Below are 17,883 nucleotides of genomic sequence, written 5' to 3'. Positions count from 1 at the left end.
GCCGTGGACCCGGGAAGATATCTCCACGCGGTGCAGTCGGCTGGGTCTGCTGCCAGTCCCTGTGCAATGTCGGAGCATGTGTGGAGCTATTCCATCACTAAGAGCTTTGTGGTTCACCAACCCAGGACGTCAGAGTTGAGTAGTGGTTTCAAGTACCCAAGCCACGTCCATTCATGCTGTGTAGTTCGCTGTTGGGGAGATTTTGTATTTGAATTCTCATGTACCAATTGGTGGCAAGCAAGTCGTTTGTTGATTGGTCGATGGCTGTCCCCTGGTTGGGTTCCGACGGATCAAGTGTAGCTGGGCTCACCACCTGTCTCAGCTAAGTGAACGAGGGCAGACCGACCTCCCAGGAGGCTTCAGAGTGCCACCGGTGTTTAATTATCTGTAAGGCTTATGGTTATTTGTTGCTTTTCTCTTAAAAATTTTGGAAAATTAATTCTTAAATTTATCTTTCAAGCTTAAACATTGCGTCTTTTGGCCTTTAAAAGATTATGGTAATATATTTTAAAATTTTGAAACTTAATTGTGGCCTTCAGCCAGTGATATTGCACCTTGCATATGTATGTTCTATCTGCTTAGCCTTAAGGCTTTCCACGTAACCATGATATATTTTTTTTATTTATTTATTTGATTTGCCTCTTTAATTGCATTTTAATCAGTTGATTTTTAAGATTTCTTGTTGTTAAACATTCTGGCCTTCTGCCTTTAAAAGTCTATGGTAATATATTCTAAAATTTTGAAATTTAATTGTGGCCCTCAGCCATTTGTATTGCACTTTGCATATGTTTTCCTTTTAAATCATTTTATTGCTATCTTAACTGGATTTTTATCTTGTTGGTTTGTTAAGAATTATTGTTTGGAGGCCTTCAGCCGTGAAAGAGTTGCATTCGGTAAAGGTCCGGCTATGTGCCACTTTGGTTGTAAAGGTTATTAAATTACAATAAATGCCAATTAGAAAGAGAAACTGACCTCAACCTTTCCACAATACTGTTCTGCCCAGCGGGTTTCGCGGGCATATCACCATTGTATTTGACTATGCCAAGAGAACCGAACTGTGGGGTAATCTCTGCTGATGCTAGACGATTAGAGAGATGGAAAAGATGTTCTGTTCGGAACATTAGGTCTTAGTTGCCATGTCTGGAAAAAAATAAAAAATAAATCAAACAATGGAAAATCGAGGATGGAATATAACAACATTATGAAAAAGATAGTTGCCACCCACCATATAGCAGTAACAACATTATGAAAAGAATAGTTGCTACCCATCACATAGCAGAGCTGCAGATAGGCACACCAAAAATACTGTCAGAAAGTGAACTTTTCAGCCAACAAGGTCTTTCGCCACACACATGCAACACAGCTCACACATACATGACCAGGGTCTCAGCAGCCACCAGCAGCCAGAGACTGGGGTGTGTGTGTGTGTGTGTGTGTGTGTGTGTGTGTGTGTGTGTGTGTGTGTGTGTGTGTGTGTGTAAGGGGGGGGGGGGGGGCGCGAGCGTGCGCGTTTTTTTCTAACAAAGGCATTGTTGCCTGAAAGCTCTCTTTCTGACAGTCTTTTTGTTATGCCTATTTGCGACTCAGCATCTCCACTATGTAGTGAGTAGCAACTATCCTTTTCATAATACTGCTGTGTCTGAAATCAAAGTTTGGCAACACTGTTTATTATGTATTCTTCCCATTCAGAATGACATTCACTTTGATATGAAACTGCAAGATCATCTGCATATTGGAATTTCCGGCAGATCTGCTGTGTAGATATTGAATAACACTAAAGCACGAACAGTGCCTTGAGGCAACCCATCACAGAGTATATGCCATTTACTCTTCTTTTCAACTTGGTGAAATTTAAACTAACTACTCCTCATTAGGCCCTTGTGCCACACCGTGCCATAAGCTACTGACAGGTCAATGTAAACTAATCCACACTTTAATTTCTTCTGGTAGCCAGTTTCCATGTGTGTAGTCAAGGAAAGCACTTGGTCACAGCAACTTCTACGGGGTATAAATCCAACTCGTTCACGTGGTACCACAGAGGTCTTTCCAAGAGTTTGTAAGCACAGTTAAGTAGAGATATCTGGTGACAGTGTTCTGCAGCTGTTCCTTTTCCTGGCTCTTTGATAGCAATAACTTCAGGTCTCTTAAATTCTGCTGGTAATGTTCCTGTGTGAAGAATTTAGTTAAAAAGGAGACCTAGCTGCTTTGAACTGTAGGTCCACTGTGCACCAAAAATTCAGTTCAGAACCTGTCTGTACCTGCAGCTTATCTACATTCTGTTTGGTTAAGAGCTGACTCCAGTTCAGTGATCGTAAATGGAGAGAATTCTGAATTATGTTGCAGAGATTTCTTGACTTCAGTGAGTTCTTTCTTTACTTGCTGAAAATTTGCTTTATCTGCTGGAACCTTGAAAACTCTTACTATGTGACTGGTGACAGAATCCCAAGAGACCATTGACTTCTTTGTGTTGTGGGAATGGTCTTCTTCCAGAATCTAGATGAGAGTCCAAGCTTTTATGCTGTGTAGTGGGACGCGAAATTGAAGCGTCACCCCTCCACCAGTCAGCCCAGTTTGCAGGTGAATATAGGTTTAATTTAGTTTTTGTTTATGTATTTTTTGTAATATTTGTAATGGTTGTGAATTGTCTAAAGTTTGTATTTATTTTTTATGTTTCATGTACGGAGAGGGCGGCGCAACGAACGAAGACAGCATCTTCGTTGCCGGGACCAGAGAGAAAATTGCTGGCAACTATACGTCGCGGGTCGACAGCCAAAGAGCAACAGAAGATCCTGAAACCGAGTTGTTGCATCGTGCTTCTAAAAATTGAAAAATTATGATTTTTTAATGTTTTGTACAACAATGACGTCATAGAAAGTTTAATCATGTGTAAGTGTTCAGTCCTATCTTGTCAAGGCTCAGGTTCACGTCTATATGTATGAAGATAATAAAGTAGTGTATACTACTATACGTGTTCCGAGAATTTATTTATGAAGAATTATGTGAATGAATTAATAATCTATTTGACAAGATCATTAATTTTGACAACGTTCATCGCGAGTTTGAGTCTTGAAAGTTTATGCAATGTGGTTCTAATATTTATTAAATCAGATAACTTGCGTTAATATAACTTCTGAGAAGAAACAAAACGACATCTAAATTGAGAAAAAATTTGCGCAAACCAATAGGACTGAGTGACGTAATTCTGCGCATACGAATCAAATGATGATGTTTTAATTACAGTTTCGTTCAAGAACCATTCAGAGACAAATTTTAAAAAGAGTTTAAATAATTTTGAAGTGTGTTGTAACTGACGTAGGTGACGAAGTCTGCACATGGTCATATGTCAAATAAAAATCATTTAAACAAATCTATACGTCGTTACACTACACCGTGGCGACCTTATAGACAGGACTTGTGTGCATCTAAGGCACACAGGTATGAGACAACTAAAACATCAAGAGTCCTTCGGAAGTCAACGCAAGTCTTCGTGGAGCCTTCACCAGCCAGCGGCGACTTCGCGGGTGTGGGCAACTGACGGAGCGCAGCCAAGCAGTACGGTCACGCAGTTATTCCACGAGAAGGGGCATCTGTTGGGCAGCAGCTGAACGCTGCAAACCCCGACAACCTTTTCCTCCCTAAACTAACAGGCCCAGTACGTCAGCTGGGGGGCGTTCCTCCGGCTGGTATTACAGGTGTTGCTGAGGGCTTCACCTGTCTACAGTGCGGCCGGGAGTGGTTGCAGCCAGTGATGTCTCCGGTGTTCGACTCAGCGTCCTGCCGGTTGCGGAAGCGGGGTCGCAGCATCTCAGCGGCTGCATCGACGGCTGTTACTTCTGTAGCCCATAGCAGCACACTGATCACCGAGAACTACCAACTACAATATTAGTGTCCGGTGAGTCTGTTTCAAGTTGGAAGTGGAGTGTTGTACATAGGGAGTGTGCTTTTAATAGGATTGTTGATTACAAGTCTGCGTGTGTAACTAGTTAATATCTTACAATGATGTCGGGAAGTGAAATGTCAGACGAAGAGCAATCCATGTCCGATAGGAGCATGAGATCCCTTTTTAGGGCGATCGTTAAACTGAAACAATCTAACGAAGAATCTACTGCTAGATTAAAACAGGAACTAAAACTGTCTAACGAAGAATCTATGGCTAGATTAAAACAATCTAACAAAGAATCTATTACTAGATTAAAACAGTCTGACGACGAATCTACGGCTAGATTAAAAGAGGAACTTAAAGGGGAGCTAACAAAATCGACAGACAGGTTACAGAAACATCTTAATGAAACCAGTCGAGAATTAAGTGATAAAATAGAGGCTTCTAAAGTTGAAGTGCAGGAAAAACTAGGAGGACTTAGTAATAAGATTGCTGGTAATTGTAAAAGGTTAGAAGAACATATTCAGGAATCACGTGAGGAAAAAGCTCGCATGCGAAATGATATTACTGACTTAACCGAGAGACTAGATAATGTCAATATCTTAGTTGTAAATGAAATAGAGAAAAATAACGATAAGTTACAAGATGAATTTTCTATGCAAACAGAAACTGTTCGTAGAGAATTATTAGAATCTATTAAAGAGGTCTCTACCAAACCTGTAGAGATTTCTTCAATAGATAATGTAGAATTAGAGACATTAACTCATCAAGTAGAAAAAGATCATACTGAAATAGAAAACATGAAATTTTTAATTACTGAAATATGCAGTAACCTTGAGACCTCCAAAGATAATAACATTGACGAAGGTGCAGAGCATTCACATCGTGAACACAGTGAAGAATCGATATTAGCTAACCGCGTATCCAATACAGAAATGAGAATACAGGAAATTACTAAACGGTTATCGGAATTAGATAATAATGAAAACATTTCAAGTAGTAGAAGTAATAACGTAATCAGAGACAACAGTCGCATCGTGTTTGCTAGCTTAGACGACAACAATACAAATAAAGAAATCATGGCAAGCAAATCCGACGCAACTCCGTCTCTGCAATCTAAACAAAATCCAACTATGTCTCTCGCAGAATGTTTGGATGATATAACGACAAATTCAAATGTAGCAAGTCGATTTCCTGTATTCAAACCAGAAGGCGAACTTCACCCTATAATCTTTATAAAAGCTTTTGAAACTTCATTATCTCCTAAATGGAGTAATGAAAAACGGATTCAATTTGTAATAGGACATTTAGAAGCAGAAGCTGCGGAATGGGCAGTACCGCATAGAACTGAATTTAGGGACTGGGATGATTTCGTTAAGCAGTTTAAACAAAATTATTGGTCAAGAGGAAAACAACAACACTTAACTTTAGAGTTGTTAGACCCTCCTCCATATTCTAAACGGTGGGGAGGTTATAGGAATTATTTCGAATGGCATCTAAACCATGCTAAATTAATTGAAGAACCAATTATTGAAAGTCAGCTAATACGAGTCCTAATTAGTAGGTTACCGTATTATATAAAGGAAAGAAAAATGTTATTCTAGGAATTGTCCATCCGAACAAGAAAAGGAAGACCTTGTATTAGGATGATCTCATCCTAAAAGTTCGAAGATCAATAAGGAATGTAGAAAATTCTTCTTTATCTTTGAAGGTCCATATGTTGTACATAAGATATACATCCCAAAGCGTTACTTCTTATGGAACCTTCATCAGGTGTAATTAAAGGATTATATAGTGTCAATCAAATGAAACCCTTCGTTCCTAAATAAGTTAATATTTAGTATATGTTACATACGGAAAAGTGTTCATACTTTATTCATGTGAAGTTACGTGTTATTTTAAAGAAATAACAGGAAGTTTAAACAAGTGTTCTACAATTATCTACCGGTACTTCAACAAGAGAAAGATAACTAAAAGGGGATTTATATGGAAGAAATTTTGTTATTAGGTCAGAAGGAATTTTGTATATTTTATATTTACTCGGATAGTAGGAACCAAAGGGGATGGTTAATAATTTTAGGGACCATGGGCGTCCAGAGCTGTATGGCTCACGAGAACATAGCAGAGTGCCTTTAATAGAGATTTGTAATAGTGTTAATATAGAACACACCAGACGGGGCTCTCTCGCTTGTTTCTCCTAAATAAATTGCCATTACCCAACAAAGTGTCCGAAGGTAAAGAAAGCCGTGCCGAGATTCTAAAGAAAGTTTTGCTTGATTTCTTCTTGACCTCAGGCATAAATAAAGCATTAGGGAAAAGAACGACGTAAAGTAAATAGTACTATTAGTTATTGTGAGAAACTTATTAGTAATATACATTAGTGGAAAGAATAACTCTAGTAAATGAATAAAACAAACTAACCTATCACAATTTGAACGCTCTGTCCTAATGTAACAACGTTAAAGAATGTACTAAATTATTATTCACTAGCAACTATTAAATGAAAAGGAGTAATCTCCATGTATTCGGTTGTGAATTACCATAATAGCACAATTAAAAGTAAATGACAAATAGTCACAACAATATCGTCATAAAAGGATTGAATATATCTAAGAGCAAGGACTTTAGATTACTGAAAATGTGAGAAAAAATGTATAATATTAACAGTTAAATATTGTTATAGAAGAAGTTTTATTTTCGGTTAAAATCTGACAAACTGAGCTTGTGGGTGGGGTATGTAGTGGGATGCGAAATTGAAGCGTCATCCCTCCACCAGTGTCAGCCCAGTTTGCAGGTGAATATAGGTTTAATTTAGTTTTTGTTTATGTATTTTTTGTAATATTTGTAATGGTTGTGAATTGTCTAAGGTTTGTATTTATTTTTTATGTTTCATGTACGGAGAGGGCGGCGCAACGAACGAAGACAGCATCTTCGTTGCCGGGACCAGAGAGAAAATTGCTGGCCACTATACGTCGCGGGTCGACAGCCAAAGAGCAACAGAAGATCCTGAAACCGAGTTGTTGCATCGTGCTTCTAAAAATTGAAAAATTATGATTTTTTAATGTTTTGTACAACAATGACGTCATAGAAAGTTTAATCATGTGTAAGTGTTCAGTCCTATCTTGTCAAGGCTCAGGTTCACGCCTATATGTATGAAGATAATAAAGTAGTGTATACTACTATATGTGTTCCGAGAATTTATTTATGAAGAATTATGTGAATGAATTAATAATCTATTTGACAAGATCATTAATTTTGACAACGTTCATCACGAGTTTGAGTCTTAAAAGTTTATGCAATGTGGTTCTAATATTTATTAAATCAGATAACTTACGTTAATATAACTTCTGAGAAGAAACAAAACGACATCTAAATTGAGAAAAAGTTTGCGCAAACCAATAGGACTGAGTGACGTAATTCTGCGCATACGAATCAAATGATGATGTTTTAATTACAGTTTCGTTCAAGAACCATTCAAAGACAAATTTTAAAAAGAGTTTAAATAATTTTGAAGTGTGTTGTAACTGACGTAGGTGACGAAGTCTGCACATGGTCATATGTCAAATAAAAATCATTTAAACAAATCTATACGTCGTTACACTACAGCTGGAATATGTGAAGTCAATGTCTTTGGTTTCTCTGTGCCATCTTTCTCTTCTTTTTGCATTCAAGGAATTCAACAAATTCATAGCTGTTGACAGTTTCCACTTTCCTCGAAATTCTATTGTACTTGCGGCAATGGCAGGTTGTAGAGCTATCACAGCACGGATAAGGGGGCTTATGAGCCCACACATGTCAACACAAACTGTGGCAAACCGATTATTAGCAGTGGGACTACGAGCACACACACCTGTAGACCATCTTCCACTAATGCCACAGCAATGACCTGCATGGCTCAACTGGTGTCCACAATGGACTCTCATTTGGGATGATGATTGTTCAAACCCCTGTCCAGCCATCCAGATTTAGGTTTTCTGCAATTTCTCTAAACCACACCGGGAAAATACCAGGATGATTCCTTCAAAAAGAGCACAGCCGATGTCCTCCCCCATCCTTCTGTAATCAGAGTTTGTGTCCCATCTAGAATGACTTTGCTAATCTCCTCCTCCTGTCCCCCTGCCCCTTCTTGACTGGTGCCATCAGAGCAGCACTTCCATCGGAGCAGCACCTGGAAGAAGGAATGGCATGCTGTGGTCTTCCGTGATGAAAGCCAATTCCACCTGCATGTAAGTGGTAGTCATTCACACGCCTGAAGTAGATTTTGAGTGCTGTCTCGTAGGTGCACTTGTCCAAAATACACTGGCTCCACTCCATGCCTTATGGTCTGGGGTGCAATAAGCTAACTATTGTTCACCTTTTTTATTTCTGTAGTGGTCCCTAACCAGCACTCTGTGTGTGCAGAATGCTGTTACACCTGTTCTTGCAACAAGAAGGTAATGTGTTGTTCCAACAGGATAATGCTCACCACAATACTGCCAGTGAAATTCACTGTGCTCAAAGAGACATGCAGCAACTTCCCTGGCCAGGAAAATCTCTTGACTTGTCTCCAATGTAGCAAGTTGGTATATGCTGGGAAGAGAAGCGAGTCATGCAACTTGACGACCAACAATTCTTACAAAGAAACATGAACAGGTCACGTGGACATGGCACAACGTATCCTGGAACAACTGGATGCCAGAGTCAGTGTGAACAATGCAGTCCAGGAAGGTTACATCACATACTAATATGGGTGTTCCAGCATGGTTTGATATCTGGTACCTCAGAATCACTTGTGCTGTTGATTTGTAAACATAATAATTTCATGTACTCCTATTCACTGTTGCAACAAAGCTTGAGTGAAGAGGGAACCTCTAAAAGGATGTACAAATGTTTTTTTCCAGTGGTGCCCATACACTGAGGTGACAAAAGTTGTGGACCAGGGATACGCACGTAGTTGATTCACATGAAAAGGTGTCCAACATGATTGTAGTTGCACAACTGGTTGAACATAGAATGGTAGCTGGAGCTAGATGCATGGGACATTCCATTTTGGAAATAATTACAGAATTCAATATTCTGAGCTATACAATGTCAAGATTTTGCCAAGAATACCAGATTTCAGGCATTACCTCTCACCACGGACAACAGAGTGGCCAACGGCCTTTGCTTAATGACAGAGCCGCAGCGCTTGTGTAGAGTGTCAGTGCTAACAGACAAGCAACACTGTGTGAAATAACAGTAAAAATCGTTGTGGGATGAATGACAAATGCATCCATTAGGACAGGTTGGTAACATTTGGTGTTGATGAGCTATGGCAGCAAAAGATCGATACAAGGGCTGTCTCGGAAGTACCCAACCTACCAAATAAAACACAAAAAATTGGGAAAACACATGTTTATGTCTTCACAGTCTACTTTCATGTTGATACAATTTTGAAATGTTCAATAGCTTCGATACCCTCTTTATGGTGAGAACTGTCAAACTCTGCAAAACAGCCATCAAATGCAGACTCCACCTCTTCATTTTTTGGCAAATCTTGTACTATCAAGCCATTTTTTCAAATTTGGAAACAGAAAATAATCAGAGGAGGCTAAATATGGTGAAGCATGAGGAAGCAGTTCAATCTTTAAGTGATTTTGGCCATGGTGACAACAGATGTGTGAACTAGTGCATCATCTTCATGAAGCAAAGCTTTATTTTTTGCTAAACATGGCCATTTTTGCTTGAATTAATCATCAGTTGCTGCAATAAGTTTGCATAATATTTCTCATTGATTACTTTTCTTTCTGAACATAAGCAATGGAAATTATCTCACACTCATCCCAACAAAATGACACCATGACCTGGCCTGCAAATGGAACTGGCTTCACCTTCTCTGGTGCTGATTCTTCCCTTTCAATCCACTGTTTTGACTTTTTGTTCATCCCAGGTGTGACATGACAGGTCCATGGTTACGAATAAATGCTAATATTAATTTATCACAGGGAAAAATCACCAAAAACTCAACTGAAACATCCTAACAACACTGCTTTTGCTCCATTGTGAGTAGATGCCGCACCCATCAAGCACACAACTTTCTCATGTTCAAATTTACAGCCAGTGCACAGTGTACAGCACTTTTTGAAATGCCTACGATGTTCACTAGCTCGTGCACTTTCAGCCAGTTATCATCCACAACCATTTTGTGGCCTTCCTTCACAGTTTCTCAGATGGGTGCCTCATGTGGTTGATGCTGTGATACTATGTTGCCATCTAGTACAGCCATGCTTAAACTGTGTCATTCAATATTTTATTATTGTAAACAAAGGAGCAGACTTTCCCAGAGCAGAATCTAGCTTGCCTGTAATATAAGCTGGACTGTGGCCTTTAAAATGAGAATGCTGTATCACATAATGACCATTTTATCCATATTTACAAGTTTGCTGAGTGTTCACAACTGATGGCTGCCAAACAAATACCAAACAGCATAGCATTGTCTAACATTATCTAACTTCAGATGTTAGCTTTATAAGACTGGTACATTCTACCATAGTCATCAGGTCTAGTACTTCTGGGGCAGTCCTTGTATAAGATGCTTTTTCCAGTTTAGAAACATATGCACAACTAGAGAATGATTTTTATGGCATTACTGGGTAACTATCCTGCCTATTTTAATTTTCGTCAGAGGAATGTACCTCTTACCATTAAAAACTTAATCATTTTTGTGTGTGTTTTTTCTACTGTTTTAGCAAATGTTTGCCCAGAAACAAATGAGTATGTCATATTAAATCACACTAATCCTTTACTAATAATTATAGTTCAAGTAAAAAATAAATGCTGATAAATAATCTGATGAAATCCATGTTCATTCGCAAAAATCTTATCATCCATACTTAACAGGAATAGATTTATAACTATATTTTTGGAAAGGAATTATTAATGACTCCAATAATGTTTCAACACTAACAAGTATCTCATCATTGCCTATTTTTAAAACTCTACCATCACTCATATTTGTAGATTTCATCATGGAAATTCAGGTCTGCCAATTCACAAATAGCTTCTTTTTTAATTGGCCAGATATGTTTGTACCAAGCTCAGAACAAGAACATAAGCAACGTATTAAATCTCATTTTAACTTGTGAGAGTTGTTCATTAAAAACACGTTCTATTTCTCTGTACGTATTTCTGCAACAGATGAGCAAGCAGGTGATCACTGGAACCAGTTGTTCCTTGCTCTCTCCAGCAATTTAACTTAGCGTACCTCTTCATTATTTAACTAGCATTTCCGGAAAGTAGCGTAAAGTTTAACTTGTTGTTTCAGAAACTTTGCACTTTTGTTTTTGTTTACACACAGTTGCGTATAGGCCAAATTTGTGTAACCATATTTTCGTGTTTATCTGTAATTTAACTGACTTATTCTTAATAAATTATTACGTTTATCATGAGTGAAAAGTGCTTGACTTGCCGTAGAATTGTTAGGTCGGGGCTTTGGTGTGATGGGTGCTGTAGTTTTTTCCATGTGGGTGACTGTAGTGGCGTGGGAATAGGGGAAGTAAATGAGACTCATCAGTGGTTTTGTAGGATTTGTAGTAGAGATAGGAAGATACTGGAACAGGAGGGGAAAATTGCTGCCCTTCAGGCTGAGTTAGACAAGGCCAGGGGAGATCTTGACAGGTTAAGGAGGGAGAAGGGTAAAGAGAGGTGGGAAGTGGCAACAGGCAACAGGAGGAACAGGCCTAGAACTTTGTCTGACAGCTTTATGGTGAATGTGGAAAATAGATTTGACCTGTTGCTTCAGTTAGAAGCTGGTGAGCCTCAAGCAGTTACAGGTGTAGACAGGGCACAACAAACTTTCAGCAGCAAATTGAAAAGTAAGAATGTAGGGAAATCAGTAAAGAGAAAGAAAGTGTTGTTGTTAGGTAGTTCCCATGGAAGAGGTGTTGGCCAACTCTTGCAGGATGAACTAGGATCAGAATACCAGGTCACCAATTTTTTTAAACCTAGTGCTGGTCTGGAGCAGGTGACAGAGGATTTAGGATCACTTTGCAAAGATTTCACTAAGGAAGACACCGTGGTTATAGTGGGTGGGGCAGGTAACAGTATTGACAGAGATCCTGGGTACAGCATAGAGTGTGACCTGGCGAAGATTGCATCAGCATCGAGGCATACCAGTGTTGAGTTTGTATCTGTTCTTGGGCGCCATGACCGACCTCATTTGAACTCTTCTGTCAAGAGAGTTAATTTGGAGCTGGAACGGCTGCTCATGTCGGGTGCGGGGTCACACATTGGTGTGGTTCATGTTGATTCTATCAGTAGGTGGGATTATACTAGGCATGGCCTTCACCTCAACAGGAAGGGGAAGGGTAAATTGGCTGGGGAAATAGCAAGAAAGTTAAAGGGGGGAGGCACTGTCATGAGTGGTAAAATACCAGTGGTTATAGGATTCAGAAAAGACCCTTTTTTAGGGTAGGGAGGACAGAAAGAAAACAAATTTTAAGAGAGGTTAGAACTGAGACAAACCTTCAGTTTGAGAAAGAAATCAAAAAACATAATTCCAGCTCATTACATCAACATAAACAGCCATTGGTTAAGAATTTTCAACTGTCAGCAGATATTTTAACTCCACCCAATTTTAAGTCAGTCAATGTGAAATGTCAGCTATCCTTATTGCATCAAAATATTCGAGGACTGAGAAATAAAATTAATGAATTAACTATCTGCATAGATGAATTAGAGTCTTCAAACCCAGCTGACATAATCTGCCTCTCTGAACATCATGTGACCACTGGTATAGAACTTTTAAGTGTTACAGGGTTTAGGTTAGCATCTCACTTTTGTAGATCAGAAATGGAGAAAGGAGGAGTTGCCACATTCATCAGGAACTGTCATAAATTTAAGAACATAGACATTCATAAATTTTGCCTAGAACAGCATATGGAAGCATGTGCAACAGAATTAGATTTTCGCAAAAAATCTTTCATAATATTAAGTGTATATCGAGCACCTGCAGGTAACTTTAATCTGTTTGTAAACCACCTTGAAGCTGTACTGGCCCATTTAACAACCAAAAACAAAGAAATAGTGGTTGCTGGTGATTTCAATGTAGATTTCCTTAAAGACTCTCCCAATAAGAACCTATTTGAGTTAGTAACACTATCATTCAACTTAATTCCCACAGTAAAGTTCCCCACTAGGATAACCACTTGCTCACAAACAGCCATTGATAATATCTTTATAGAAAAGTCAAATGAACAAAATTATATTACAGAACCAATAGTCAATGGCCTCTCAGACCATGACATGCAGTTCCTTCTGTTAAATGTTAATACTGAACAGGATATAAAATCTGTTAAATCTGAGCTCAAGAGGGTAATCAGTAAGCCAAAAATTGATTATTTTAGGACACTCCTCAGAGACATTCACTGGACTGATGTTTACAGTGCTCATGGCATGAATGAAAAATATAACATTTTTGCTAATAAAGTGCTTACCTTATTTGAACACTGCTTTCCCCCAAAACTTACCAAGGTTAGAGCAATGTCTACAAAGAAGCCATGGATTACTCGAGGAATAGGGGTATCTTGTAAAACAAAAAGAAAACTGTATCTGTCAATCCGAAACATTTCCAATGTTGATGCTATAGCACATTATAAGAAATACTGCAAAATATTAAAGACTGTAATACGGATGTCAAAGCAAATATATTACAAGGAAAAGATAGTCATATCAGATAACAAAATAAAGACAATATGGGATATAGTGAAGGAGGAGACCGGTAGAACCAGACATGAAGAGGAACAAATAGCATTAAGAGTAAATGATGCATTGGTGACAGATGTGTATAGTGTTGCAGAACTTTTTAACAAACATTTTATAACTGTTACTGAAAAGATGGGGTTGTCAGGTTCGGTAGATGCTGCTATGGATTACCTTAGACCAGACATTTCAAGTAACTTCCATAATATGAATTTGACCCTCACTACCCCAACAGAAATAGCGTCCATCATAAAATCTTTAAAATCAAAAACATCTAGTGGGTATGATGAAATATCAACAAAGTTAATTAAAGAATGTGATTCTGAGCTAAGTAACATATTAAGCTATCTGTGTAACCAGTCGTTTATCAGTGGAATATTTCCCGAATGGCTGAAATATGCTGAAGTTAAGCCACTGTTTAAGAAGGGAGATAAAGAAATAGCATCAAATTTCCGTCCAATTTCACTGTTGCCAGCATTCTCAAAAATTTTCGAAAAAGTAATGTACAGTCGTCTTTATAACCATCTTATCTCAAATAACATACTGTCAAAGTCACAGTTTGGATTTCTAAAAGGTTCTGATATTGAGAAGGCTATCTACACTTACAGTGAAAATGTACTTAATTCATTAGACAAAAAATTGCAGGCAACTGGTATATTTTGTGATCTGTCAAAGGCATTTGACTGTGTAAATCACAATATCCTTTTAAGTAAACTAGAATATTATAGTGTAACAGGAAATGCTGCAAAATGGTTCAAATCTTATATCTCTGGCAGGAAACAAAGGGTGTTATTAGGAAAGAGACATGTATCAAGCTATCAGGCATCATCCAACTGGGAACTAATTACATGTGGGGTCCCACAAGGTTCCATTTTGGGGCCCTTACTTTTTCTTGTGTATATCAATGACCTTTCATCAGTAACATTACCAGATGCCAAGTTTGTTTTGTTTGCTGATGATACAAACATTGCAATAAATAGCAAATCAAGTGAAGTCTTAGAAAGATCAGCCAATAAAATATTTGTGGACATTAATCACTGGTTCCTAGCCAATTCTTTGTCACTAAACTTTGAAAAAACACACTACATGCAGTTCAGAACTTGTAAGGGGTGTCCCAAGAGTATATGTCTAACATATGATGACAAGAAGATAGAAGAAGTGGACGGTGTTAAATTCTTGGGATTACAGCTTGATAATAAATTCAACTGGGAGGAGCACACCACAGAACTGCTGAAGCGTCTTAACAAATCTCTGTTTGCAATGCGAATTTTGTCAGACATAGGGGATATAAAAATGAAAAAGCTGGCATACTATGCTTACTTTCATTCCATAATGTCATATGGGATTATTTTCTGGGGTAATTCATCAAGCCAAGCTAAAGTTTTCCGGGCACAAAAACGTGCAGTAAGAATTATATGTGGTGTGAACTCAAGAACATCCTGCAGAAGCCTGTTTAGGGAACTAGGGATACTAACTACAGCTTCCCAATATATTTATTCCTTAATGAAATTTGTCATTAAAAATATATCACTTTTTCAAACCAACAGCTCAATTCATGGAATCAATACTAGAAATAAGAATAATCTTCACAAGGATTTAAAGTCACTTAGTCTTGTACAAAAAGGTGTGCATTATTCAGGAACACACATTTTCAATAACTTGCCAGCAGCCATAAAAAGCTTAACAACCAATGAAATTCAGTTTAAGAGAAGCCTAAAGGATTTATTGGTGGCCAACTCCTTCTACTCCATTGATGAATTTCTTAGGAAAACCAACTGATTTGTATATAAGTACAACATAACTTCTGCACAATTTCAGTGCAGTAATGTGTTCACTGAAAATTTGTGTGTGTGTGTGTGTGTGTGTGTGTGTGTGTGCTTGTGTGTGTGTAAGTATAATCTAACTTCTGCACCATTTCAGTGCAGTAATGTGTTCATTGTAAATAAGTATTACAGTAGTTGTATTACATGTTTCTTACCTTATAAATAAATAAAAAACTTTTTTATTTTAAATTCAGTGCAATAGTATTTGTAAAATGACTCTTAGTGTTCATTAAAAAATGACGATCATTCCACTTGGGACCTGTGGAATGGTACATTAGCTTATTTGTTTTAGTTGTAAATATTTGTCATGTATTGTTGTTTTTCTGACATGTTCCACATCCTGGAGGACCTCCTCACTACGGATCAATTGGAATGAAAGTAAATCTAATCTAATCTAATCTAATTATATCAAGCTATACAACAATGAAAAGTAGGTCATACAGAACTTAACAGCCTAAAGAATGTGACCTGAATAAAAGTACTGATGTTTGAGAAATAAAAAATTTGTCATTTTCACAATAGGTGGTCCTGAATTGCCACAATTTGAAAAATGTAGCTGATACAGCTAACATGGAATTGGTCTAACAAAAAAATTTTACGTCAGTTACAGAAATAAATTATTTATTCTTTAACAATATACAACGTACACTTACATTCAAGAATAAAATTACTTTCTTTAGCACAGCCACATTTTTTTTACATACTATTCTGCATGAACTTAATGCAGATCATGGTAATTACAAATTTTAATGTAATGTTCTAAATTTCATTACTGACACTTATGACTATTCAGTACAGAAGACTGTACTTCTTTTCATCCATGAGGTCATCTCTAATCATGCCTGCAGCATGTGTACAAAATGAACAAGTTAACTTCACCCTGTTAATATAACATGAATTTTAAATAAATTCAAGGCCTTCATACTTCATCTCAGCAACAGGAGTTTCTTTAAGCAGTATTTTACCAGTAACTGTAAATGCCATAACAAATGTCCGCACCTCTTTAGAAGTCTCCATTGTTTTGAGTGCTACTATTATACTGTCATCAGTTCCTGGCAAAAACTTGAAAGATGAAAATCCATGGGTAGGAACAACTTCCCCAACGAAAGTAACCTGTAAAAAGAAAGTTACAAATGTGCACTGGGCAACACAATACAAAGGAAGACATTCTCTTACAAGAGATTTACAGATGAAGTACATGAAGAAATATCATAGCTTTATTTTGTCCCTGCATCCCTTGATCTTACAACAAAGGTCACAATCAACTCACTTTTGTAACCAACATGCAATGTCTATTTAGAATATGCACAAGAATTAAAAATGGCACCAGATATCACTAGCAATATGCTTGTGTTATGTAAAGTGAGAAAAATGGCCATGTCAGTTCCAAAGCCCACCCTAGTGTGAAATTCCTGCCGAGAACTAATTTTATGGATACAAACACTTACTGAAAATCACATCCAACTCATCTGGATTTAATGCAAAGATATAAAAATGATGTTATCAATTTTAAGAAGCAGTAATGATTAAAAGTAGTGAAAAGTAATTCACAGGCTGTTGGTTGGTTGGTTGGTTTGTGGGATTAAAGGGAAAAGTAATTCACAGGCGTTTGGTTGGTTGGTTGGTTTGTGGGATTAAAGGGACCAGACTGCTACGGTCATCGGTCCCTTTTTCCAAATACGAAAAACACCCACAGAGAATAAAAACGAGTAACAGAATAGATCACAGACGACACAGAACAAGAGAAACTTAGACAAAGACCAGACAAGACGAACTAAAATCACACAGAGTGTGACTGTGGTTGGCCGACCATAGAAACAAAAAAGAAAAAGCCAACCACCGAGAAACTCATTAAAAACTCAGATTAAAATTGTAGGCCAATGGCCAGAATCAACACAAAAGAACATAACAAACACTCAGATTAAACGATAAAAACCCCCTGCCCGAATGAAACGTAAAACTAAGCCAGCCATAGCAGGGTCATCAGATAAAAGGGCAGGGAGCATATCAGGCAGCGCAAATGTCTGCCTGACCACAGCTAAAAGGGGGCAGGCCAACAAAATGTGGGCCACTGTCAAAGCCGCCCCGCAGCGACATAGAGGAGGGTCCTCCTGGTGCAGTAAATAACTGTGTGTCAGCCGGGAGTGGCCAATGCGGAGCCGGCAAAGGACTACAGAGTCCCTGCGAGTGGCTCGCAGGGATGACCACCACAATGCTGTCGTCTCCTTGACAGCACGGAGTTTATTACGTGTTGTCAGTTCGCGCCATTCATCGTCCCATAGTGCAAAAACTTTGCGGCGTAAGACTGCCCGCAAATCAGTCTCTGGGAGGTCAACATCCAGAGATGGTTTACTGGTGGCCTCTTTCGCCAGGCGGTCAACATGTGCATTGCCCGGGATACCGACATGACCGGGGGTCCACACAAAGACCACAGAGTGGCCGCAACAGGCAAGAGTATGCAGG

General features: G+C 38.3%; 1 protein-coding gene across 5 annotated transcripts in view; it reads right to left on the bottom strand.

The window, feature by feature from the left end:
* The window catches only part of LOC124777445 (soluble calcium-activated nucleotidase 1), an 82,796-nt gene that overhangs the window by 36,777 nt on the left and 28,136 nt on the right, over positions 1-17,883 (bottom strand). For 2 of the 5 annotated variants that reach the window (XR_007015729.1, XR_007015730.1), the window contains exons 4-5: positions 16,420-16,533; positions 973-1,140 (exon numbers count right to left, since the gene is read on the bottom strand). Coding sequence is in view for 3 of the 5 variants with exons in the window: in XM_047252859.1 (XP_047108815.1) it covers positions 16,321-16,533 (213 nt within the window). In the remaining 2 variants the exon portion in view is untranslated. Of the gene's footprint in view, positions 1-972; positions 1,141-16,024; positions 16,534-17,883 lie in introns of those variants that run through there. The other 3 variants (XM_047252858.1, XM_047252860.1, XM_047252859.1) reach the window with 2 other exon arrangements.

Source organism: Schistocerca piceifrons, chromosome 2 (genome assembly GCF_021461385.2).
Source record: "Schistocerca piceifrons isolate TAMUIC-IGC-003096 chromosome 2, iqSchPice1.1, whole genome shotgun sequence".
Classification (NCBI taxonomy): domain Eukaryota; kingdom Metazoa; phylum Arthropoda; class Insecta; order Orthoptera; family Acrididae; genus Schistocerca; species Schistocerca piceifrons.
The sequence above is the reverse complement of the archived record's forward strand: the minus strand, read 5'-3'. Positions and strand labels throughout refer to the sequence as shown.